Here is a 26,739-nt window from a genome sequence, read left to right on the forward strand (position 1 = left end):
CTTAACGGCAGGATATCTCACTGGTTAAAAAAAAATGTTATAAACAAAAAAGACAGAAATTGTTGCAAAGAAGCAACAGGCATTGCAGATCCTCCTGCTGCAGTATTGGCACGCATTATTGGATTCAGCAAGCAGGTCTGGCATTAACCTACTGTGCTGGCTTTCAAAGTAAATACTGCAGCAAAGGAATCTGCTCTTGAATCTGTGTTACAGAGAATAAATAAATAAAAATGCTCACACTCCCTGGCATGGCAGAATACCTACCAGAGCTCCATCGGGTCCAAACAGCTCTAAAAAGTTGCCAATAAATTCCCTGGACTTTTCTTCCCATTTCTGAATGAGGTCATGGCTCTTCTCTTCCACCTTGTTGACAAATTCTTTTGATTTCTCCTCTACGTTCTTTACTTTTTCTTTCATTTTGTCCACTTGGTTTTGAAAGCGGTATTTCTTCTCCTGTTTAGAAAGTGTGGGCAGAGATGAGTATACAGGGACTTGGGAAACATTATGCACTGAATGCAAAGAAGAAAATCAAATCTCATGACTGTATCTGCTTTATGTTTATATATGCATGTAATGTATCTGTAATGAAGCACAGAAAGTGCATATTGAAAAAGATGTTGTATGTTATTACTGTGCTTATTCTACCACATCACTCAGTAGTATTTGCAAACTGAATGCGCTGTGAAAATTTTATGAATCTTGTCAAGACTACAAGTGAAAAATTAACAGTTCAAACTTAATAGAAACTTAATAGAAAGCAAAAGGCCAATGCATTCTGCTGCTGACTTGCCAGCCTGGATATTGACTTGGTCCCAAATGCCTCTATGGTCAGACTTCTGCAGAGCAGAAGGAAAATTCTATTCACCTCGGAGCCTGGCAAATACAGGAGCTTCAGACTGCCAGAAAGCAGAGCAAACTCCTGTTGCTTAGTAGCCAAGAGAAAGAGAGCGGAAGTGAAGATACTGTTAGAAAGGCACTATTTGGCCAAGCTTCTAAAGTACTTCAGGGCTTTTGTCCTGATATGCTTCTGTGCTCCTCAAAAGTACAGCATCCAAAACTAACCAAACCATTGGCCCTGAAAACAGAATGCAAATCCACAGCAGCACAGCATACTACTAGCTTTTAATTTCCTGTGAACTTCATTTAATTGTCCTTTTAATTTGCTTTCCAAATGCATACTGTTTAGTACTGGGGGGTGAGGTTATTCTAGCTCATGAATCACAAGAACTGTCTTTGCGGGCTACAGGACCAAAGAAGATCATTAAAATCCCAAAAAGCCTAACTCACTTTGCACCTAGCAGGCAACCTTCCATTACCTGGGAAACCAATGCTTTTCTGTCTTGGTGAAATCTCATTTTTTGTTTTGAAACAGAAAAAGTCTCTGGTAAAAAGTAGTATTTTTGCATTTCAATTACAGTAAGCTACAATAACCAAATGTCAGAAGGGACTTCAGAATTCATGGGTTTGAGACTGGGGGAAGCATAAGATATGTAACAGTATCTTAACCTCAAAGCAGTTAAAGAATGACTTTAAGAACCCCCAAGGCACCCAGCGTGCCCTAATTTAATGGCTACTTGCAATAGTGATTGTTATGGGTAAAACACCTAAAGCAAGATTTTTAGAGGTGTAAAAGACTGAGAAGAAACATGGTGAAATATTTATGCCCAGTGTACTGTAATTTATCTGCCAGACTTCACGATAAGAAACAAGTAAATAAAATCCTCAAGAAATGACACAATTCAGTCATTCATGAGGGGCCTTCCCAGCTCCAGAGAAGGAGGGGTAAAGCCCCCTATGATCTAGCCCAATCACGAGGAAGATTTCAGTAATCTAGGTTATCTCAAGGCCTTAAGTTGGGACTTGAAACAAAAAATGAAGGGAATAAGCTTTCATCTCTGTCACTGTTTACTGGAGGGTAAGGTGCAGCTGAATTTTTCTGAGCAATCCTTCCAAACAGCACTCGTGCCCTACTTATGCTCTTGTGCTACGTATTGTGATTTTTTTTAATTTCAGCATCATTTAAATATTTAGTTCCTAACATGCTTCCCTGTGTTTTAAAACCTATTTTAGCTTTCTCTAGTTATCTCAGGGATCAGCATTTTTGTTGTTAATTTCTTTATTACTCTTGTCACACTGCAGAGAAAGTTTGGATATCAAAATCTTTGCTTTCTGTGCTGCCTTCTCGCAATAGAATTCAGAAACAAATCATTCTCTGGGTCAGTGTTTGAGAAGACAGCAGCTATGGGGCTGATTTTCTTCCTGGTATGTTGTTAAGTCATTTACAGCTCAAGGAGGGATAGGAGCAGCAGCTTTGTTACCAACGTGAAAAATGGAAATGAAAGCTGCTAATTACTAAGAGGAATTAAAACTATCTTCAGCTTACCTATTTATTTTAAATCAAGTTCTTCCCAGCTCTGTCTTCTCTTTTTAAAACATCAGTGGGGAGATGCACTTTCTTACCCTTTATGGTACCTTTGGGGTCCTAGGAAAGAACGTTTCAGAAGCAAATGTGGATCAGAGTACTTACATTTATAAAACTGACGTTCAGCTCTTTGGCGGTGTATCCTCGCTGGAGGTTGCGCCGGGCATACACATCATAGTCCCGCACAATCCTTGTGATTATATCTGACGTTGAGATACCTTCAGTTCTCTGCGTTGGTACGAACATTCCTGAGCAAAGTGGGAAAAGAAAGCCAGCTGGGAAAGCACGGCAGGACCAGGCACTGCGGCAGGTAGCTGAGAAGGGACACAAAAAGCCTAACCAAAGTCAAGACGCTTGCAATTCTGGCCGTCTGGTTCTTAGTTCTTTCTTCTTGTTCCTTTGTGAGAGGGTGCCAGGTTGCTGTACGGTTCATTTTTCCTCAGTCTGCAGAAAGGCTAAAACCTTCCCCCTGCACTTCTGATAAAGTTACCAGACTGGCAGAGGCTCCTGAGTCAGCCCTTCGCTGGGGGAAGCAATTTGCTTCCACTCACACTACTGAATCTGCTTCTCTCTTGTGTATTTTTACTTACCCCTCCATTCCTGTGTTGTGCTGTCTGACAGTCTTTGTTCTGCTAAGTTTAAAAAAAACAACCAAACAAAAACAGTCAGACAAACCACTGGCCAAAACCACAAAGCACCTTCAGGCAGAAGATGTATACTCTGCATTACAAAATACAAAAATACAGTGGGGACTGAGGCCATCAGGGTCTTCAGCCCCTCCTTCATGTATATCTTGTTGCTTAAGTGGTTGTATCATCACTCTCCTTCTCCACCTAACAAAGCTGGTACTTTATTAATGCTGCATTGTTTTCTTCAATACAGCTGAGGAATGTATTTGTTTTTCACTGTTCCTGATCAAGACAGGATCACTTGACCTGTTCAAACAAGTGACAAAGGCAATACTACCAGCACGCCTTGCCTTACGAGTTATTTAGTGCCACAAAAAATTACTACTATCAGTTATATGTAATTGCAACATTAAGCTGCTAATGAGAGAGAGCTGTGTGTTAAGACTAGAAACAGGTTTGCAAAAAAAAAAATAGTGCTTTGTCTTAAAAGCTATTGATCAGTTAATTCTCAAATTCACTTAAGAAGGCAGGCATTGCTAGCAAATTTCACAGGGTTGGATAAAACAAATGGGGAAGGAATTGAGAAGCTTAGCAGCCTCTTGTGACTAAATGATATTTGATATGTTTTCCTTATGATCTCTAATTAGTATTCTTCTCAAAGTTAGATTATTCTAATCAAGAGCAGAGAGGTTTCCCCAGTCATGCTTTTCAGGCATGCAGCAGTCACTCAGGAAAGTATTTCTGGAAGCAGTGAAACCCGCTTTAAGCCAGAAGCTTCTATAAATAGGAGCTACAAGAATTCATTAACAGAAGCCAAAGTCTACCCTTGCTATGCCAAATGCTAAATTGTTTTCAAGTAAGCGTTAAAAGCCACTTTGCCTTTAGCCCTTTTACCTTTAGTCACTGATTTTGCTTTTACTTGCTTCATATTCTAAACCAGTTCATGTTTTCAAACCCAGCTGTTTACAGATGGGCAGAGGTTTAGTCAGCATAGCACTGGAGAGCTCACTGTTGTCTGCATGTCCTCTCCTCTACCGACTACACAGGAAAACAGCAGTGCATGGAAATCTATACTTGGGACTCCAAACTTTGCATTTGCTTCTCTGTTCACTAACAACTTGGTGTGGGAAAATGGGAGTACTGAAACTAAGGAAAATGCACAAATGCTTCCACAACATTGTTCTATTTAAAACAAAATGCCCTAGGGGAAATTCACTACGCTGATAATGCTATTCTGGAATGTTAGGACCATTATGTTATTAGATCTCAAAACTAAGGTAGCATTATTCCTGTTTTACATCTAACAAAGTTCAGTAACACAAAATTGAAATCACTTCTCCAGCATCCTTCAGCTATGGACAAAGGACAGAACACAGCTCCCTGAAGTTATAAGCTCACATTGTGTGGTGTGACAGCAGAGAAGGACGTGTCAAGTCTGGGCACTCTGTAGCTCAGTCTGATAATAACAGACACCAAGGGCTCCTGTCATGTTGTACAGGGAACTTCGCACCTCACAGACCTAACACAAAATAGTTTTCCAGTCAGCACCTCTTCTATATGTCCCATCCATACCATAGGTGTGTTTGTTCCACTGCCTAATAAAGTGAAGTGGTGCAGGCTCTGAACCTGCAGAACGGCAGTTCCCAGAGGACGTCTGTGAGTCAAACACCACAGTGACATCTGCAAGTGGAAAAAGATCAAGAACTGCTGCTATAAAAAGCTTATTTGTACAGCTTGGGTCAATACCTGCTCTGCTGCTGTCATTGTATAGCTTGAGAATGTCATTCTGTGCTACAAATTGCCATCAAGCAGATTTGTTCTTGAATTCTTTTAAGACCAGGAAGAGGACGGATTCTCTATTGTTCAAAGCAGTGCTTCCAGAGAGCAGTGGAAGAAAGAAATAATCAATTCCTCTTCCTGCACTGTTCACTTTGCAAGAAGCAAAGGGTGACTTAACTCAGTCTGCTTAGATCAGCTTCCACAAACTGAAGACAAACTCATGATAACTTCAGCTTGTTCACATTCAACGCAATATGGCAGTCAGCCACCTGCTAAATGGTCATGCCAAATTAATTACTCTGGTAATGATTTAAACCCTCTGCCAGGGTAGTGAAAAAGCCCTCAGTGTGAATCAGAAGTGGATCCTAATGACTCCTGAAGGCCTACAGTGTGCCCTCATATTCAGGCCTGTTCTGTGTCAAGGAGTCATCAATTTATGGTTACCAACAAGCCACTGCAGTTGGCTGGCTGTTATGGGAACTAAACTCATTTCATCAGTTTAGCACCCTAAATTCATTAAAGAAAAAAATATGGGACTGTTATTATGACAGATTTGAATGTTTTCCTGGGCTATGGCAGGAATTCAGCACAGGACATCCTTTGTGGTTTTACAAAATCAATCTTTCTGCTGAAATCAGCAATACCTGATTTTAGAGTGTAAGAGAACATGGTGTTATCTCTGCTGCTTTTCTCCCAGCAGTTGTGGTCAAAAGGCAGTAAAAGAGTTTGAGCTGAGGCTGAATAGAAAGGTGCTAGAAGTGTGAAGTTGCTCTTACCTGCCTCTTTTATGTGCTTGTATACATCATCTGAGCCAGCAGAGGAGTACGGGATGTCATCATGGGCTACAAAGTCAATCTGTCAGTGAACAGAAGAAGAATCACATGCCACCACCACTGAATTTTGGTTCAGAGAGGGGTTGTTGTGGAAGATCAACTCTCGATTTCAGCTGACTTTCTTTTGACATTCTCATCCTAAAGCCATCACTTAGAATACTGCACTAGATTTAGGTCTAAAACTGCTAAGTTCTATGATAATAATGAAAGAACAGAAAGCTTGTCTCCAGAAGCACTGTCATTGACACAGTGCTGTGGCTGTCTGTGTGTGATATTCTGCAGAAAACCTAAGATAGCTGTTTCAGCTACTGGAAGAGCCGAGTCATGTGGGCACCAAAGTACATTCAGTAAATTATGCTTTTGTTAAGATGTACTGCATGACAGACAATAACTGTAAGAGATTATATTTCTTTGTATTTCTGGCCAAGTATTGCACCTGTTCACATTAATAACAAATATGTCTTGAATTCAGGACTTCAACAGAACTTCAGTCATTGCATTATAGCTTTATTGGTGGTCGATCTTTCCTGAATATAAGTTTATGGATGATTCTTCAGTTATTTTGCCATTTAAAAATCAGCCCAGCATACTGAGGAAAAAAGACAAGAGAAATACAGCATTTTCTGACACAGACTGAGGGCAAGCAAGGCAGGTACCTAACTTTGGATACTGGAGTGAACTGAATTAAATAACTTACTCCAGCTGACACAACTTCACACGCTTGCTGTTTACCTTCAATTCCCATATAAGGGAAAGGGGGATAAGAGGAGAAACATACCTTATGTTTCTCAAGGAATTCTGGTGTTAGTGTCCAGGGTGCATCTCTGATGACCTCATCCACATAGCGACAGTGTCTGAGGGCTTCATATCTCTCCGTTTCATTCATCACAGTGAAGCCTTTGAACTTATGAGTTAAATCATCACTGCAAACTAAAATATGGAAGTATCATCAAAATGACTTCACCCGCTGTAGAATTTGCTGGATCAGATATTTTTCACTTCCCATAATTACGCTAAGCACTTAGCTATCGCCTTAGCTAATTTTGAGGAGCTCCAGGGCCTCTAGGAGATCTGCTCATGGTTGGCAAGTACAACCACAGATTTATGAGAGACCTTCCCTTTCTAGAGCTGCAGCCGGAGCCCAAGTGAGATACTGCAGGATATCTCACATGGTACCATAAGTACACGTGAGGCAAGTGAGTCCCACTGCAAGCAAGAGATTTCAGGGCTGATTATGGACAGTGCTTCAAAAATAAATGGAAACTGCAGTGTCAAAGTACATGTATCACAAAACGGTTGAGACAGGAAGATACCTGGACACCTAATCCAACAACCCTTCCCTGGAGGGGGCTGACTACAGCAAGGCTGCACACCAAAGATGGAAACCCCACAGCACCCTGTTGCAGCGTTCAACCGCCCTCACAATATAAAGGTTTGCTCTTATGTAAACAAAGTTCTAAATGATTAATTTGCCCACACAGCTCTAAATCACAGAAGAACAGTTTCTCATGAAATGAGCACTGATAGAAAACAAGTCGGGGCAAATGTTACAGGCATCTGTCTCTGAGTTTAGCTTTGACTTCAGCAGATTTCATAGAAAGAGAAATAAGGCTTATGGCATGATCAAAGGGGAAATTACAGAAGAAAAAATGCTGTGGAAAGGACTGGGAGAAGCCGTGTGCTCCAGTGGAGAGGGTGGAGCCTAGGAATGCATCTTTAACTCTGGATGTGCCAGTACTGTATCACACTGCTTTTAAAATGAGGGGGAAGCACCATCCATGTTACTGAGGACTATAAAAGTTGGCCATTATCCTTCCACTCACATAATGTTGCATAAGATGCAGCGGCCTGTCCCCACAGCTCTAACTCTGTCCAATATTATAGCTGCAATTGTCATTTGACTCCCACATGGAATAATTTTATACCCTTTGGGTTGACAGTATTTGCCCTTCACCACAGGTCAAACCCATGCCTTTGCGTCTCACTTTTCTGTGACACCTGGACAAACACTAAGTACACTTGACAAATGACAAATGCAACATTATTAGTGCTGCAGAGGCATGTGAGAGCTGCCCAACAGCAGCCACTTCTTTCCAATTTGAAAACGTCAACCTATCAGACGAGGCTCTGGCAAAGATTAAGTCCTTTTTGAGATTCAAAATGGATGTTCTTGATGTATGGTCATTAAGGACCTTTAAAGCAGGCAAAATGTAAATACCCTGGAGCTCAGGCAAAATTCAAACTCAGATAATATATATGTGTATTTCAGCTAGCTAAATGCTACTCTCTCTTATTACATCATTTTTATATGCCTGCTGATTTAATGGAGAAAACGCATTTGCAGTTGGAAGATTTCTTTCTGAGACTGCATTTGTATTTATTTACAAACTTTATGTAACCTTAGCGTTACCCTCTCCTGGAAGAAAGGGTCTATTAAAATTATTGGGAAACAGAAGTTTTTGCTTGAATTTTGTAGAAAGGTGAAATTTCAATTTTTGAGTACTACTAGTTCATATAGAGTGCAGTCACAGTATGTCTGCACTTCCTTTTATTTCTATCATCCTGCTCTAATGAATGGTTTAAGAAGGCATAAATGTCTATCAAAAACATCTTAGCTCCAAATAATTGTTTTCACAATAAGAAATAAAAGGGATCGGTTGTGATGCACAGCAACACACGTGACACCAGTGCTTTTGCAGCACAAATTGTACGTGGGTGTGGAAAAGTGCCCATTCTTTAAACATGCTAAGGCACTGCATTGCTGTGAAAAGGTACTAATGAGTGCTGGCTGCTTTGTCTTTCACTCCAGAACTAAAAGGCACAGTGGAGCTACGCCATGAAATTCAATAAAGCTGCATTTTTGCCCCAGAGCTCCTTCCCTGATATGTGACACAATCATTTCACCTCTCTTCCTTTTGAAAACAGGAACAAAACCTACATAATTTCCATTTTTTAAGTTTCACATTCTTCACACTTTTGCACTTGTTTCTACTGCAGGCTATCTGGATCAAGGGGGAAACAAGATGTCCTACATTTTTCTTTCGTAACAAAGGGATGTCATTTCTCTCTGAGGAAGCTCCCTTTGAATTGTCACCATTCATAAACTTAATAGTAAAACTGAAGATTATGTTTAAAAGGAGATTTTCTTTTCCTCTATAATTTTTTTTAAACCTTCCCCCTTTCCAACTGATTTGGAACAAAGATGCAATGAGTGTCTTAGAAAGCATCTGGAGGTTGCATCTACATTCTCTTTAATATCATTTCTATGAACATCTGAGCAGCTGAATATTGTTGTGCAATATTTCTGAGATGTATCTCAAACTCAAAGGTGCAGGGAAACTGGAAATGAAATGCATGTTCTTGGGGCCTCACGAGAACAGCACTTGCACAGCCAGCTGGGCAGGAAACAGCCACTCTCCAGTGACTTCTCTGGCAAATGCCAAGTGCTGAGCATCTGTTAGCAAGCCACACGGCAAAAAAGAAGGAATTAGTGGAAAAAGCTGGACAGAATGTAAATTGCCTGCGGACACTTGAGAGCTGAAAAATATATTCAAGTCATGATCTACATTTAGGTCTACAATGATAACAGGCTAGATTCAGCCTCTCGGCTGATGGTGAAGTCTGGGCTCACACACACAGTACTGACCCAGCAGCAAGAGGACGTGGGCTGTGCCTGACTGGCAGAGGGACTGAAGAGCCAGAAATAAATGAGTGGCTGATCTCATTCACTCATCTCCATCTTTGAACAATTTTGAGCGAATAACTGAAAAAGGTAAATTATTCATGTGGAGCTATTCTAAGCACAGAGTCATGCAGACACCTGCTTTAACTAGAATGGGAATTGTGCCTGTGCTGCTGAGGGCAGAATTTGACTTTTACTTTAATTGATGCAATTGTAAGATGTAAGTCAAGGCAAATCACCTATAGAAAGCCCCCAGAGTGAAAGTAGCATTCAAAGTCATAGTGCATTAACAGCTGGGGGTGAGAGCACAGCAATAACTCCAATGCTAAAGCACAGAAGCAAAAATTCAGTGCAATAAATTACTCTGATCTTACCTCCTACTAATAAGTAGCTATTTGGGAATAGAGTTTTGGCTTGCATAAGAGCTCTAGCATGGCCAGAGTGGAAGAGGTCAAATATCCCATCTGCATACACTCTGACAGGTCTGTCAACTGTGGAGAAAGAAACACAACAGTGACTTTACAGACCCCAAACAAGTTTCACTTAATTCAGCTGAACAGGTTTTTGTTCCCAGATAAGATCACTGTGAATATCTACTCCATTTCTGATATTCAAAATTCTCTGTGGGTGAACTTGCGGAGTTTTATCCTGCTTATTGCTTCTTCTTCTCTGTACTCTGCTGTTTTCTCTCAAACTTAGCCTATTTATTATCATCCATCATCCCCGTATTCTAATTTAGCAAAAATGTCATCCTCCTGTCTCATTCAGAGTTCCACCATATGTCTTGTTCTTTTCTTTCTGCCTTTCTAGACAGTTCTGTCTTCTGGATTTTTAAATTTTTATTCCTTGATTTTACTATTGCTTCACATTTTCTCCCTCTGGTTTGTGGCTTTTTTCCACATAACTCACCTCTTCCACATAACCACTTCACTGTCCTTTTTTCATATTTCCTTCTTATTAATGAGCTCATCTTTTTTTTTCAGTCTTACACCCGCTATCACCCATATTAACTCTCCCTGTATGAAATCTTCAGCAACAGCCTTTAGGGAGAAAAGGTAAAACATTCTTTACCAAATGACTGGTGTGACAGCTGTGCCACAGAGAAGTTACCTTCAAGCAAAAGGGAAACTGAGACAAGAAAAACAGAGCCCTAACATTCATGGAATGTGCTTCAGCTCTACAGAGAGTTATCTCCACTATCAGGACATCCTGGGGTCCATAAAAATTTGGGACCACATAATACCTTGAACAACTGACTAGGAATCTGGTATTTACTCCTCTACAGTGGATCTGCTTACGTACTCTAGAAGCTTATTTTAAGTATGTAGAGTAAGTATGCAAAAGCTTTAAAAAAAAACAACGATACTCCTGGAATCCAGTGGGGCTGAAATATTTATTTGGGACTTTCTGTGAAATTATTCTGTTTCCCCAGCCCAAACACAGAGGTAAGCCTGGAAAAAATGTTCAGACAGAGCTCACAAATTAGGAATGTTTTCTTTACAAAGGGCAAACCGTCTTTAATTAAGGCCACTAAAGATTTTTATGTGGTCAGCAAGAGAATCAGTGAAAGAAACTCCAGTGGTAGCCATTACACAACGCAATTTTCAGGCTGTCTGGAGTGGGCTGGGTCCTTCTGAACAACATGCAAGCATCCATGAGAATATCAAACTCTAGCTTGCAACGTTTTCCCCTGTTTTTTTTCTCTAGCAAATAATAAAGGTCCTTTAGTCACTGGTTTCTTCCCCATTACCTGATAACATCAGATATCAGGCTGGCCTCTTTGCTTCCAAATAGAAGGCAAAAGCCAGTATTGATACATATCTGTAAGAGAAAGCCTGTGCTTTGAGAGTACCCATGGTCCTGCTGATATTCTCTACACATACCTGGTGTTCCCAGGCGGGCTTGTGCAATGGTCAGCTTCTCGTGGGGTGCTCTGCACTGACAGCTTGTTTCATCTGCAAACGGGGCAGGTGCTGTCAGAGTCTGGAAGAGGAAAAAACACAAAGTCAATTTGTTTGGTCATCAAGGAGTCAAAAAAGAATTCCAGAATGATATAACCAGGCTAAATGCTGGTGTGTTCCCTATGAACTTTTGCTTCTTGGTCACCCTTCAGCAAATACAATTGTAAAATGATGAGGAAAATAAAGCTTTCCAAAAACTTTCCAAAGCTTTCCACTGTGTAACCTAACTCACTGTCTCAGTTGAGAAGCTCAAGCATTCTGACGAGAGAGCAGGCACAAAACTGTTCTGTTTGCAGGGCAAAGACAGGTCTGACGGCTACAGGTCATGGCAGCTAAACGGTTGGTTTGGTCTCGACAAGTCCGAAGGCCCAAGTTAACAAGATGTGTTTTGCTGTGTGTAAGTAACAGCTGGAAAAGCTAATTGGAATCTAGATACTACAAATAGGCCACTCCTCACACGTACCTGTTCTTCCAACTGACAAAACAGCAGTACAGATGACTGGGACCATACACTGTTTTGCTGTGTCTTTAACCAGAATCTCAGACAATTCTGAGGAGCCATTCAGAATAAAGCCAGGGCTGCAACCAGAAGTCCTACCTAGCCAGAGCTATCTGAGCTGCAATTCCCTTCTCTTTTCTGACATTTACTGTAATAGTACTAAAACGCTTGAACTGTCGTCAGAGCACAACGAGGGTCTGAAGAGCTTATAAATTAAAGACAGGAGTGAGAGAGTGAGGATGTGTGAAGAATGATGTGGTGTTATCTGTCAGGAAACCCTGCTACAGACATTACTTTTTTCTGTTCATGCCTATGCAGGAAGGAAGAATATCAGGCGTTTATTATCTGCCATATGGTCTGATATGAAAAAAAAACATGCTTCCCTTACTCTTGGCTTGACGTCTCTCCAGAATCATAGAAACAACAAGCTATAATTAGCTGAGTTTTGGGTTGCTCTGTTTCTGAGAGATGAGGTGTTACTTACTTTGCTTCCACCGTGATTTAGCGGTGACCTCACAGCCTTGCACCATCGCTTTGGTTTTGACAGTGACCATTTATGCAGTGCACAGCTGTCAGTATTAATTTGATCTGTTGGTAGCAATAGAATCTCTCTTCCTGTTTATTTATACTTTTTTAGCTTTTAGATATTGAACACTTAATCACTGAGCATTTATTTTCTTTAGCATCCCAAGATACTTAAATCCAAAGACACGTAGAGCTTAATTGCTGCTGACCTCTAAGCTCACTGTCTTGTTGCATGCAAAGGTCAGAGGACAGTAGTAAAACGACAGTAAAAAGTGATCTGTAAGAATCATTTTTGACTCTTCCTGCTTTGGGTTATACTATTTGTTTTGTTTCCCTCCAGCACTCAACCTTTATATATGTACGTGTACATTTTTCCTTCCTTTTTTTCCTAAGATCAAAGACTGCTGGAAATCATCTGAGGTCACATTAATATGTTGGTGATGAAAATCACAGCTTCCCTGCACAGACAAGGTTAAAATTGGAGAAAATATGCCAAACAACTCCACATTTCTGCCTGGGTCTCATGGAAAGGAACTATTCAACTGGCCACCCACATAGCACAGCACAGGGCATTACACATAATCATATAGTGGGAGCTCCCTCCTTTATTTTCTAAATACTGTCTTTTTGCTTCTGTCTTTGTGATCCCTGAGTGCTAACCTGTCTTTTTATCTCCAAGCAAGGTCAGGTTACACAACAGCCCATACAGCCAGGTTCATGCTGAGATAAAGAGGAAGGCAGAAATGTTAAAACAATAATGGCTATGGTCTGAGGCCTGCAACTGGTAATCAGATCCTAGCTTGGCAGAGGCAGTTTCCTTAGAGATTATTTGAAGAAAATAGGCCTGGTTCACAGCAAGATTTTTTTTTTCCAGGCAAACACAGTGGGGCTTTTTGTCCATTTAAACACCTTTATGACACCAAGGTTTTCTTTCAGTCTCTGCTAAATGGAGAACAACTATTAGCTTCTATTAGCTTCCCATCAATCTAGTTTTTGTAAACACTCATCATTAAAGCTCACTTCATGGCCAAGGGCTTAGACCCAGACTTGTCCATGCTTCTGTTACTCCGTGACCTCTCAATCCCTGGATAAGAAAATGCATTAAACACAGCAGGTTAAAAGCAGCAAAATTCTGTCAAAAACAGAATGCATAAATGGAGAAATGGATAAATACTGTGTGCTGCCAGATGAACTCACACACATCAATAGCTCCCAGTTATAATACTATTCCATTTTCTCTGGCCTAGAAAAGATGCCACAGAGCTTAAAAAGAACATCTTATGAGTAAAATAAGATAATTTGGTTTGTCTGCAATGGTGTAAGATAAAGTATTTCAAGAAGTGATCAAAAACCAGAAATAAATTATCAAGCGCCTTTCTGCTTTTATTATAATTACTCCTATCTTTCCAATTTCTTGTGAGTAATAACTGGAACTGAGAGAAGAGATAATCTACATAGCAGCCTTTTCATTTTCGTTAATCCACTGAAGTACTTGCAGAAGTTTGCTTCAGTTCTGTTAATAATCAGATGGTTAGACAAGTGTACTTCTGTCTTCTTCTGACAGACTTTTCATCTGTCTCTTTATTATTTTCCGGGCACTTTCATTTTGCAATTAGCCAAGCAAGTCAAATCACCCTCATCTTTTGGACCAAGATAAGCTTCTGAGATCTGCATCATCCTGTAGCAGGGTACTCTACAGCCTCAGCGTGAGCTCACTGGCAAATTATCTCCTTTTGCTTGCTCAGCATCTGCCTTTTGCTTGTATTGTTTTATATTCTTGCACTGGAAATCATCCACAGTCACCTATTCCATGTCTCTCAGGATTTCAGTTATTTTGTGATTTCTCTCTCTTTTCTCCTCTCGGTCATTTTTTCCCAGGCTAATTTTGCCCTGATTAAATAAATAACAGAATTATTCCCTCACACAGCTGGTCCACAGCTTTGTTTATTTTTGTTGCCCTTCTCTGTTAGCCGCAAGGTGGTTTAAAGGTGGTTTTTACACTGTTCAAGCTGAAAACTCTTCCAATTTCTAGAAAGGGAGCTGATAAGTAGGATGGGGCTGACTTCTTACATGGTCTACTAGTGAGAGGGCAGAATGGTTTTAAACAAAAAGAGGGAGATTCAGGTTAGATGTTTGGAGGAAATCCTTTACTCAGAGGATGGTGGAGCTATTAGCACAGCTGCCAGAGAAGCTGTGTTGCCCCATCCCTGGAGGCGCTCCAGGCCAGGCTGGATGGGGCCCTGGGCAGCTGAGCTGGTGGGGGGCAGCCCTGCCCATGGCAGGGGTTGGGGCTGGGTGGGCTTTAGGGTCTCTTCCAACCCAAACCATTCTGTGTTCATTTCATGATTCTATGATTGTAGAGCTTTAACAGATAGGAATATAAAATTATTTACATGGTGCTCACACTCAGGTTATCTGATGCCGTAAGCACCTGATAGCAGCAGGGAGACCATATTTTCATTTAAGCAGTCCAAATGCCATGTTGTTACTGTAATATTAATTTGTGGAGTCTAGAGACAACCTGTTACCTGTCATAAATGGAGAAGTCATTGTGAAATGGAGATTCCTTAGTGATATTTATTTCTGAGGATGTTAAAAATAATAATAAAAAAAAACCTTTGCAATGCAACTCATGTTTCCTGGAAATGAAGATATTGCACTGAATTGTAATTAAAAATTGAATTCCTGAAAGCAAATGGATGTGAAAATAAGATACCAAATAACCCCTGCATGTGGGGTGTGACCCACCTGGTGACAAGTTTCAAGTATCTCCCATGTTCACACAAGAATTGAATGAAGTTCAATCAACTTCAGTAAATTAAGAGATGGAATGGTAGGACAAGAGCTGCTTCCAAGTAAATGCCTCAGATAGTGTGATTTGCACTCAGCATGTTAGCAGCCCCCAAGTATAACTAATGAGACTGAGAGTGCAGGGCAGTAGCTCTCTCCAACTGAACTCCATTCTGAGTCAGAATGCAACCACAGAAGAAATGCCACATGACTACTAGGAGTAGTTTATTTTCAGGCATATCTTGGTGCTGCCTTTCTATTACCCCTCTTCATAGCCTCTTAGGCTACTGTAGCCATTTAACTCAGCTGCAGTTCAGCAGATAAATAGAAACAGCTTATGTTTCCAATGGATTTAAAGGAAAGTGGGAGGTGTTTTGTAGAGGAACAGGAGTCAGATCACTGAAACAGCACCTAAAAAGTATGAGCACCTCTACACCATTTATTTTGCTTACAGTCTGTAAGAGGAATAACTAGTAGTGTGACTGTTTTATGTATTTCTTTCTATTCTCTCACGCAGCAGCGAGGAAGAGAGAAATATTTTCGAAGCTGGGCACACGTAGAGGCATCCACACGATACTGCATCTGCCATTGTAGCTGTGTCTGAGGGTAACTGCATGCAACCTATGTACATAGAAGGGACGCTACTTTTTAAAACTATTTTTACTAACACAGCTACACTACCTTGCTTACCACATAGCAGACAAAAAAATTGTTCTCTTGATAGAGAGAACTCTTCTATGTCACCAAGGATTTGGCCAGCAACAAAGGTCTGAGCACATTTCAGGTCCTGAACCAGTATGGCTAGACACGGAAAGCTTCACAGAGCTGTGCTTTGTAAGGCCTGTGCTTTGCTGGCAGGGAAATTCTGTGATGCTGCAATCTCCTTCCCTCTCTGAGGCAGTATTTAAAACAACTGATTTCACTGGAACGAGTCACGTGGGTGAGGTCTACTCATATGAAGAAAGAATATTTTGGGAACCTGCTCCTGATGTTAGCAAACAGTAATTACAGAGCAGGAAACGCTGACATCGGCTTTAAGGAACATTTGCTAAGAGCAAAATGTTATTGAAACTCTTTAGGACGAACTAAAAATACACGTGGAGCTTCTGAAGTATAAATGCCCTTTGCTAGTGGAAGGGCTTCCTACCTGGGTCTTCTCCTAGAAGGCTGGGGAGTGAACAGTGCAGAAAATGAACATCCTGTTGTCTGATGTATTTATTGCCTTCAGTAACTTTGGCCCAGACAGTTGAACTGAATGTTATTGATGGGTGCCCTGAGATAAACTTTTCAGAAGGAAAAAGCTCCAGTATTGACACATGAATCAAAAGAAAATCTAGTTTATTCTCCAGCAATTCTGCTGACTCAAAGAGATGGATCTAACAAAATAGGCCATTCTAACCTAACAAGAATAATAACTTAAAAAATAATAATCATAACACCTCTGTTTGCAAGCATCCCAAATTGCCTTATTCCCAGTTGCCTTTTCTGTGGCTTTATCTTCAATTATACTTTGTTTGTCATTAATACTTAGTCAGTCATGATTAAATGCGAGATGTAATTACAAATTAGAAACTGAATAATAGCAGGAAAAAAAGCTTCCACAGCTTTCTCAAGAAGCACACTGATGTAAATATGTTTGATAGATGATGAAACTAGCACAACAATATTCTACTCTAATCTTTGCAAAAGGAGAAATAATGTTGTGACAAGATTCTTGTGTGACAGCCACAGCTTCTGACCAAACTGGAACACAGTATTCAGAATTAAAATCCTTTGCAGAGGCAGGATGCATCCCAAGTTTAGCATCAATTTATGCACCTGGGAAACAGTTTTTTCATGCATTACATATCTATTCACACCCAAGCAGCTGTTGCCAAGAGCTCAGTCATTAAAAGTAGTGGTATGTATCCCTGTTATTTCTGAAGAAATGGCAGGAGAGTCCTCAGGAGACCACATTCAGCCTGATGTGAGATATTTGCTTACATACATACAAGAAATGAGATGCATGAACCAGGTGAATCATGAAGCACCTCCATCTACGTGAACACTAGCTGGAAAAGAAACACAAGCCTCTGCAAATCACAGATCTGTCCTCTTTCCCCCAGCACACCTGGAAGGAGAGCTGTACACAAGCAACCTGGGTAGTAAAAAAACCAAAATGATGCTAAGGCAGCGTGCAGTCAATGAGCCTCGATCCTACTGCCTTGCTTGACAGAGCTTCAGGCTGTCAGGGGTCTCTGACAGGAGGAGGGATATGCAACAGTTCAAGACAAGGAAGCACAGAGCTCCATCAGCAGGGCGCTGGTTACCAAACCGCAGCCTGAAAAGGCCATCATAAAAGGAGGACATTGCAACCAGACTGCAGAACCCAACTGCCTGTCATGAATTTGCAATTAAAATCTGAGCAGCAGGTACCACAGACCCAAAACGTGCAAGCTCTGCTCCAATGCCACTTTGTGCTTTATCGACCAATGCAGAAACTGCTGATATTGGTTCATATTTTTTTTTAACTTCTAATGCCTGTTTCTTTAGTCACCTGCATTAGTGTATACACCTGATGTATGCCTAAAAGCACTTAACTTCAGGTTTACTGTAGGCAAGAGTTAATCTGCTGAAATCAGCTGTAGCTGAGATTCTGGAAGAACCTAGCTCAGTATTTAATCTCTACTCATGTTTCAACATAAAGATACTTAGTGTCTATCAATTATTTTATGTCAGACGTAGGATAGCTTTTTTTTTTTTTTTTTAATATAGATCATTACTCAAAACAGAGCTATGTTGAAGCATAAAGAAGAAAAAAACAATTTTCCCCAGCACGAGGCAAGTATTCTCTGTAGTTCCCCAGCTGGAACACAAGAGCAGCCTGGGATGAACTATTTCCACCTAGGAAGCACACTGGGCTTTCATAACAGACCTCTGATTTATCTGTGCTTCTCAGAAGAGTTTTTTCACCTTTTGTGTTCTGTCTCCATACGTGCAGGAAAGATGGGCAAACTACCTGGGAACAAAGTAAGCACATACGAAGACAGTTCCAGCTGTGCTGTCTGTGTACAGCCCTAAATGTGAGGTAACAGTCTACATCTTATTCCTGTTTCTGTATTGCTGGGTTTCTTCTTATGTTTTATATGTGTCATAATTTTGTATACGCTTTTGGGGAGCAAGTAGAGATATCCACATGCAATGGTTTTTTACTCAAACCTCCACAGTAGCAACAACAGCATAGCTGTAAGAACTCAGTAACATTCTCCCAGTAAAGCTTCTCCTAAAATTGCATTGCAGATACGTATTTGCAAACAAGGAATAAAGGCACACAATGTAGTGCTTGCTCCCTGTGCTGTGTTCATGGGTCACTTATGAATTCTGTAGTTCTGTGGATCTGATCAACTCGAATTGCAATATGTTTTTGCAGAGACTGTGGCATTCTGGAATGTATACCAAACGTGTGTCCTTTGATGCGGCAAATGAAATTTCAGCACATTTCTGGTGCCTACAGGCAAGTTTTTATGTATTTGTTAACTGTGGTAAAGATTGCTACGTGCTCCAAGTACAAACATTGGGCATTTTTTAAGAGTTTGTGCTTTTGTGTAATAGGCAACATTTATAAAAACTAAAATTAAGCCGGAGCAGAAACAAAACTTGTAAAGGAACTAAAAGATACTGGATCACACAAAGTCATTTTGAGTTTCTCACATGTCAAGCTTTTCACGTAGACATTTATGCTTAGTTCCAGTTTAAAGTAAACAGATGGCAGACCCCCTAAGTCATAACATCAGATGAGAGAGAGCAAACACACGGGATTCTTTGAAATCACAACAAAAGCCCCTAAATTTGGCATTAGCTCCTCTGGTTAAAATTGCATATATATATTAGTGAGACATGAAAGGTAAATACGAAGATATATGGAGGCTCATTGAGGTAAAACATCTGAAGTAATTCTACAGGTTACATAAGACCCTATCAAATCACTGCCTGCAAATATGAAAGAGGTAAGGTTTCCAGGGATGAAAATATAGAAAGCCAAGACATGAATAAGGTTCTTGCAATTTTTTTTCCCCAGATTTTGTGCTTAATAATTTATTGCTTAACAGCAGGAACAGGAATCTAGAGGAGCCCAATGCTGCCTTCACTGTGCTGTCATTTCTTCTAAAATAAATCATACAATAAAATGAACAACTAATGCAGCTGATACCTCAAATTACATGAAAGCTGTGCTCTTCAGACATTCCTAAATCTGATTTTCCAAATTATTACAGATTCAGTGGCCCCAGAATATCTGGTGCCTAAGTCCTACTGATTCATACAAGCTTGTAGCTTCTGAATCTCAAGTTAAGGCAGTAGAAGGAAGCTCGGGCTCGGGAGCAGTTGCTGGGATTGCCAGGGTAAACCTCAAATAGCCCTGATAATTGCAGTGCCTTGGCAGAACATGCTTTATTCGCTGATAGGTCCAAAGTCTCTAGCTAGTCTCCCTGCCCTTGCAACGATGTCAGAAAAAAAACTAGTACGGCATTTCCACACAAGGCTGATATTACTTGCTGCACAGACAAATGGGATCCGGCTTCAGCTCGAGATGTCTGAGAATAGTTTCTTGTGGTAGTGTGGATGTCACAGAACTGTGATTCCCAGAACAACCTGGTGTTCTTGGGACTGCAAAAGCCCACAGCAAAAGCCACATACCTGCTTTTTTAGGTCATCACGCTGATAGTAATGAAAAAAGTTGCTTAATTCCTTGCTGGCCCTGTACTCACCAAGATCCCTGAACACATAGGCCAACATGTTTTCTCCCCTTTAGATCACCTTAGCTAATTTAGGTGGTTACTGGATTTTTTTGGATTCCTCAAGCTATGCCTAACTTTCCCCACCTGTTGCAGAACAGCCTGCATTCCTGACTCAGGCATTACCTCTCATCAGACACAAAGCACCATGAGCTAGGTACTGCTATGGAAATACACATTTCAAGATACTTCATTCCTATTAACTGACCAATTTTGAAAATAATGCATTTTAACTCAGGTCCCAACAGCACTTCTCCAGGTGTTCTCCCTGAGGCCTACATTATGTGACAGGGACTTGAAATACAAGGAAAAGATCCCCTCAAAGGAAAGATGAGGCCAACTGGTACATTTTGAAGTTTGCTTTCAGGAAAGTTTCAATGTCTATTCAGTTTTGCTTTATTTGCAGCACTGTACTTACAAATTGCCATTGCTCCTTTTTTTTTTGGTCAGACACTCTCTGGAACGGTCTTCCTGAACAAAGTGTGCTGTTGCAGTGTCCTTTTCTTTATTTCACGTTGACTAGCAATTCAAAAGGTGAGCCCTGACCCTTCCATAAGCTGCTCATGTAGAGTTTCTTCTGGAACCAAAGTCAAACTCATGATCCCAAAATATTGAAATAAATAATAATAAAAAAGGCATATTGTTTCCTACAATTTTCTACTTTTCATCTATTTCCTCCCTTGATGTCTCTGCCATCACATTAAACTAAGAGCTTGTCTACTTACGGGCCTTTTCAGTGTAGGTAGACACAGGCAAACCATAATAGGATTCCCTGAGATCCACAGCTCATCAGCAGCCTACAACATGTTGAACACTGCTACCTTTTGAATGCATGTCATGATATGACCAGCGGCAATGTTTACCCACTTAAAACAATGATGGTCCCTCTGACCAACCTATGGACAGCTGACCAAACCATGGATGTCTGGAGTTCTAAGCAGGAGAAGCAATGCTCACAAAAAAAAAAAAAAAAAAAAAAAAAAAAAAGGAAGGAAAAAGAAAAAAGGAAAAAAGATGGGGCAGTAATAGATTGAAAAGTTGTCCAAGCCAGCAGTTCGGTCTAAACAAGAGCAGGATAAAAACTTCATGCCAAGCTAGCAACCTGCACAGCCTAAAATCAGAGGACCTAGTGACAGATATCCATTAAAAGTATTCACAGATGTAAGGCTTAAAATAAATAATTGCTTTTTTAATGAACAGGATGACAACAACTGTTTCAGAAAACAACTAACCTTTTTGTGTTTTGAATTTTTTTTCCTTAACAAAAATAGCTTCCTAAAAACAAGCCTGTACTAAGAACTTGAAGGTCCAGATCATTTTCGTGCTGTGTAACAACCAAATTGCAGTATCAAAAAGTTGTCTATAATGGGTATCATTCTGAGGTACCATCCTGTAGTCCAGCACTGCAGGATGATACAAAGACGGTAACTTAGACCTCCTCTTTCAGTTATACTAATAAAATAAGTGCCTTGGTCAGTGATCCACGTATATACATGATGGAGGGGGATCAGAGTAAAAATATAGTAAAAATATTAAAAAGCCCATGTCACTAGAGCATCTGTGGAGTTGTGACTGACCCTTCAGGACACCAGCTCTGAACTCTTCTCGAGACTTAGCTATCTAAAGCACCTGTCTATAACATTCTTTATCCAACCAAGAGAGGTACATTCCATTATACTACAACGACCTTTTTGTTGTGCCTGAAGACAAGGTAGATCCGCTGGCTGTCAATGTACCAGTTTATATGGACGCACTTTCCATAATCTTCATTCACAATGTTTTCACTGTCCATTATGAATTTACTGGTACTCATGAAGACCTAAAACATCATGATGAATCCCTGTTCTCTTAATGCACTCCAGCTGTCACCTGAATTTCCACAGAATTATACTGGAGTCAGCAATACCACAAACACTGGCATCACGTTGTCACTGCCTCCCTTAGAATCTTTCAAAGTGTCAGACTGCAATGTAGTAATCTATTCAAACGGGTGTTTTGACATAGAAATCTTGGGCAGCGTGTAGGGGAATGCAGCAGTAACCACACGTGAGCTAACCTGCCCTATCAACACAGCTCCAAAGACATCCCTTGAACGAAATAATGGTTTTCTTAAAAGCTGGTTCTAGCTCTACCAAGCAGGAAATATTAATTTGGGTCAACTCCAGCAACTGTTGCTATTTCTCATCACGTTAGAATGGTGTCAACTAATTCAAATATAGCGCTGAAGTTAATTACCAAAGTCTGATGCTTAAATATGTGTTAATCAGACCGAATCCTGGAGCTGAAGGATCTGATTTCCACGCTCAGCTGTTGCATCAATCACACACTTCCACATCTTGCTGCCGTTTGTCTGCCTCCTGCCCCTCCGAGTGTGCAAGAACAATAAAAGCTTTCCACAAAAAGCAAGCCAACACTCCGGCACTTGGCATTAGCACACGAAAAGAGGCAGCTTCCAGGCTCAGGACCGTCCGGGGCCGCACACACGGAGGTGCGGCAGGTCGCGCACAGCGCAGCGCATCCTCGGGGCGCTCCCTCACGCCCGCGGTCCCGGATCGCTGCCCGGGCGGGCGGCGCTGCGGGCACTACGGGAGCCGGGTCCGCCCGGTGCCGCCGCGGCCTGCCCTGCCCTGCCCTGCCCCAGAGCCTCGGCCGCGGTACCTGCGCTTGAGGCCGCAGAACGGCGCTCCGGCGGCGCCTATCGCACCGCGGCGTTCTTCGTTTCTCTTTATTTTTTTAACGGGGTGTTTTATCGTTTCCTTTCTCGCTTTCGGATAAGGACCGGAACTCGCTTGCCTCGGCTGTCACCGCGTTTCCCAAAGTCAGCGAAACGACAAAGAACGAGCAAGGGCAAGAGGAAGGCGGCCCGCGCAGCGAGCTAACGGGAAGGCGCCAGGAAAGCCGTTCGCGCCCTCCGCTGCCCCGGCCCTCCTCGCGCCGGCGCTGCCCACACGCACGGACCCGCCCGCGGGCCGGGCCGCACTCACCAGGCGCGGCTGCGGACAGGTGTGCTCCAGCTCCTCCATGGCCCCGGGGCGCCGCTCATCAGAAGGGGCTTTCGGGATACCTGCTTCTGACTCAGCACCGCCGGCGAGCACTGGCATGGCCGGCTCCCGCCGCTCCACGCCGCCGCCGCCGCCGCCCGGGCCCGCCCGGCGCGGGGCTCCGCCGTCACGCGGGTGCCCGCCCCGCTGGGGGTCTCCCCACGAACAGCCCGGGGGCACGGCCGCCTCGCGTCGCCATGGCAACCGGGCGGCAGCCGCGCCTCCCTCCCGCCTGGGGGAGCGCCGCGCTCATTTGCATGCGGCCTCCCGGTTGGCTGCCGTCCCGCGGCGCCACTGCGGGACCGGGCCGCTCGGCGGTTCCTCCCGCCTTGCACCCTGAGGGGGGCGAGCACGGCCGGGGGAGGGCGAGGGGAGCGGGACGGAGCTGCGAGAGGTGCGGTTTGTCAGTAAATGGAAATGCACACACGTACGTATATAGATGTTGGGGGGTTGTTTGTTTTTGTTTGGCTGTTAAAGTGAGGTCGCGGAGGCGCTCCTAAGGGCAGAGGCGCGCTGTCCCGTCCGCGGTGCTGAACGGACAGCTCCCGGCGGCCCCTAACGGCCACGCTCGGACCGCCCCCTGCTGCGCAACCCGCCGAGCCGCTGGCGGGGCGCGGGGCTGCCTGGGAGCGCCTGTCCGGGCTGCCGTCGGGTGTCTGTGTGCTACGTGTCATCTGTTAGGGATACCGAAAGAAGTCAGGGGACTTGTCGTCGTTACCTTTCTGTAAAAACGTTGTGCTTCTGGTTGAGCTTCTCTGAGTAATGCTTTCGTATATTTCTGCTGCTCAAAATAAAGTCGTTTTTCAGAGGAAGGAATTAAAGTTCCTCCCAGAAAGGAGGATGAGATGTGGGCTGGCTTCTTCTCCCGAGTAAGTAACAGCGATGGGACAAGAGGTCGTGGCTTCAGGCCGTGCCAACAGCTGTTGAAGTGGAATATCAGGAAAAACTTCTCAGAAAGAGTGATGAAGTACTGGCACAGGCTGCTCAGGAAGGTGGTGGAGTCATCATCCCTGAACGTGTTCAAGAACTATAGAGTCATAGAATCAGCAAGATTAGAAAAGGCCTCCAAGGTCATCCAGTCCAACCATTCACTTACCATCAGTATTTGCCCACTAACTGTGTGCCTATGTAGCACACCTACACAGTTCCTGAACACCTCCAGGGACAGTGACTCCTTCACCTCCCCAGGCAGCCTGTGCCAGCACCTCACCACTCATTCAGAGAAGAGATTTTTCCTGATACCCAACTTGAACCCGCCCCTCGCACAACCTGAGGTCATTCCCTCTTATCCTATCAATGTTAAGTGGGAGACAAGGCCAACACCCACCTTGATACAACCTCTTTTCAGGTAGGTGTAGAAAATGATAAGGTCTCCCCTGAGCCTCCTCTTCTCCGGACTGAACAATCACAGTTCCTTCAACTTCTCCCCATAAGACTTGTGCTCCACACCCCTCACCAGTTTCACTGCCCTTCTCTGGACACGCTCCAAGGCCTCCATGTTTTTCCTGTACTTTCCTGTACTGGGCCCAGAACTGAGCACAGCACTAAGGTGTGGCCCCACCAGAGCTGAACACAGAGAGATGATCACTTCCCTGCTCCTGCTGGCATCAGTATTTCTGATAAAAGCCAGGATGCCATTGGCTTTCTTGGCTACTTGAGCACACTGCTGGCTCACAATCAGCCAAGAATCAACCAACACTCCCAGGTCCATTTCCTCCACAGTCTTCCAAACATTCTGCCCCAAGCCTGTAGCACTGCATGGGGTTGTTGTGTCTTGAAGGGCAGGATTCAGCTCTTGGTCTTGTTGAACTTCATCCCACTGGCCTCAGCCCAGTGATCCAGCCTGTCCAGATCCCTCTGTATGGCTTTTCCACCCCCAGGCAGATCAACAATCCTCCTAACTTAGTGTCATCTGCAAAGTGTTCACTCAGTCCCCTTGTCCAGGTCATCAAGATACTGAACAGGACAGAGTCCAATACTGACCCCTGGGGAACAGCACTCATGACCAGCTGCCATCTGGATTTAACTCCATTCACCACTATTCTCTAGGCCCTGCCATACAGCCACTTATTTACCCATCAAAGAACGCACCTGTGCAAGCTACAGGTGGCCAGCTTCTCTAGGAGAATACTGTGGGAGACACTGTCAAAGGCTTTGCTGAAGTCTAGGTAGACTACATTGACAGCCTTTCCCTCATCTGCCAGGTGAGTCATCCCATCATACAAGGAGATAAGATTTGGTTAAGCAGGACCTGCCTTTCAGGAACTCATGCTAGCTGGTCCTGATCCCACACATGCCATCACTCAAGATGATCCATTCTGTAACCTACCCTGGCACTGAGGTCAGGCTGACACACCTGTAGTTCCCTAAATGCTCCTTATGAACCTTCTCATAGAAACATGTGGTTGTGGTACTGAGGGATGTGGTTAATGAGTATAGTGGTGATGAGTTGACAGTTGGACTAGATGATCTTAGAGGTCTTTTCCAATCTCAATGGTTCTGTGATTCTATAATACATTTTCATTTTTCAGCTATAGCAGCTGCACAGCTCAATGGAGCACCTGGTTTATGCCTTTTTAGAACACAAGAGCACTGGCAGAGTAACATGCAGCTTCCTTTCACTTTCTAGAAGTGAGAGGATTGATCTTTTTCCCCCCCCCATTTTCTTATAAAAAAAGCTTTGAAGGAGCATTACACTACTAGGATATTTGGGCGAACAGTGCTAGGACTTGAATAGATGGATCTAGCAGGTTGTCCTTTTGTAAACCCAATGGTGTATGCTGGTTCCCAGGTAATCAGTGGGGTGAGCTACATGTCTGGAGTCAGAGCCCAGGCCTCGCTGCCCAAGTGTGTGTTCTGGGTGGAGACAGAAGGGAACAGATGTTCTTGCAGCAGGCTGACTGCCAGCAAGTTGGAACATAAAATTCTCTTCATTTGTGCCTGAAAAGGTGAATTTCATCTCTGATTTCATGCTGGGAGTTTGCTATTGGAGGCCTGACTCTATTTTAATTTGTTTTTCATAATGTTTCTCATAGAATTATAGATTGTTTGAGTTGGAAGGGGCCATGTTTAAAGGCCATCTAGTTCAACCCCTCTTGCAATGAACAGGGACACCTACAGCTAGATCAGGGTGCTCAGAGCCCTATCCAGCCTGAACGTGAATGTCTTCAGGGACAGGACAACCATCACCTCTCTGGGCAACCACTGCCTCATTGCCCTTATAGTATCCTTCCACAGAGATGATATTTTTTTCCATATACATGTGGCATCAAAGATAACTCTCTTGCAGTGGTGTTGTCACATATCTAAGTTGTGTCAGAATTTCAGTTTTATTGCTATTTATTTCCAATTTGGGGAAACTTTTCCAACTTTTTAATAATGCTTTCTTTTTTTCTGTTTGAAAAACGTGAGTAAGAAAATGTTTTGTACCTCATTAATAGGAGAGAACGAATGGCAGAGGCTCTGGAGAGAAGGCAAGGGAAGATTTTGGATTCCCTCATGTCTGTCCAATCAAAATTTGTCATGCCACCTTGACTGTCATGATCTTAGTGTAATGGTTTTATGTTCGTGAACAGCATATCCTAAACTGCCTCTTTTAGCTGCACAGGCAAAATGGCTTTCAGGTAACTGGAGTCTCTGCTCATTACCATCTAAAATAAATAAATAAGGAATAGATTTGACTGGAAATGCTGAGCCTGTGGTCTTTTGTAAATCGCATCTCATTTCTTGTATGTATGTAAGCAAATATCTCACATCAGGCTGAATGTGGTCTCCTGAGGACTCCCCTGCCATTTCTTCAGAAATAA

The 26,739-nt window shown here is 42.6% G+C and overlaps 1 protein-coding gene across 2 annotated transcripts in view; it reads right to left on the reverse strand.

Annotated features, from left to right (window-relative positions):
- The window catches only part of PCYT1B (phosphate cytidylyltransferase 1B, choline), a 31,755-nt gene extending 8,724 nt beyond the window's left edge, over positions 1-23,031 (reverse strand). Inside the window, exons 1-7 of one of the 2 annotated variants that reach the window (XM_052674332.1) lie at positions 22,877-23,031; positions 11,229-11,328; positions 9,720-9,836; positions 6,442-6,593; positions 5,607-5,685; positions 2,528-2,670; positions 265-453 (exon numbers count right to left, since the gene is read on the reverse strand). In XM_052674332.1, the coding sequence (XP_052530292.1) occupies positions 265-453; positions 2,528-2,670; positions 5,607-5,685; positions 6,442-6,593; positions 9,720-9,836; positions 11,229-11,328; positions 22,877-22,993 (897 nt within the window). In that variant the 5' untranslated portion in view covers positions 22,994-23,031. Of the gene's footprint in view, positions 1-264; positions 454-2,527; positions 2,737-5,606; positions 5,686-6,441; positions 6,594-9,719; positions 9,837-11,228; positions 11,329-22,876 lie in introns of both variants that reach the window. The other variant, XM_052674331.1, reaches the window with a different exon arrangement.
- Between the last annotated feature and the right edge of the window lie 3,708 nt (positions 23,032-26,739).

The sequence above is a fragment of the Tympanuchus pallidicinctus genome, unplaced genomic scaffold, assembly GCF_026119805.1.
Source record: "Tympanuchus pallidicinctus isolate F22 unplaced genomic scaffold, pur_lepc_1.0 scaffold14, whole genome shotgun sequence".
Lineage (NCBI taxonomy): Eukaryota > Metazoa > Chordata > Aves > Galliformes > Phasianidae > Tympanuchus > Tympanuchus pallidicinctus.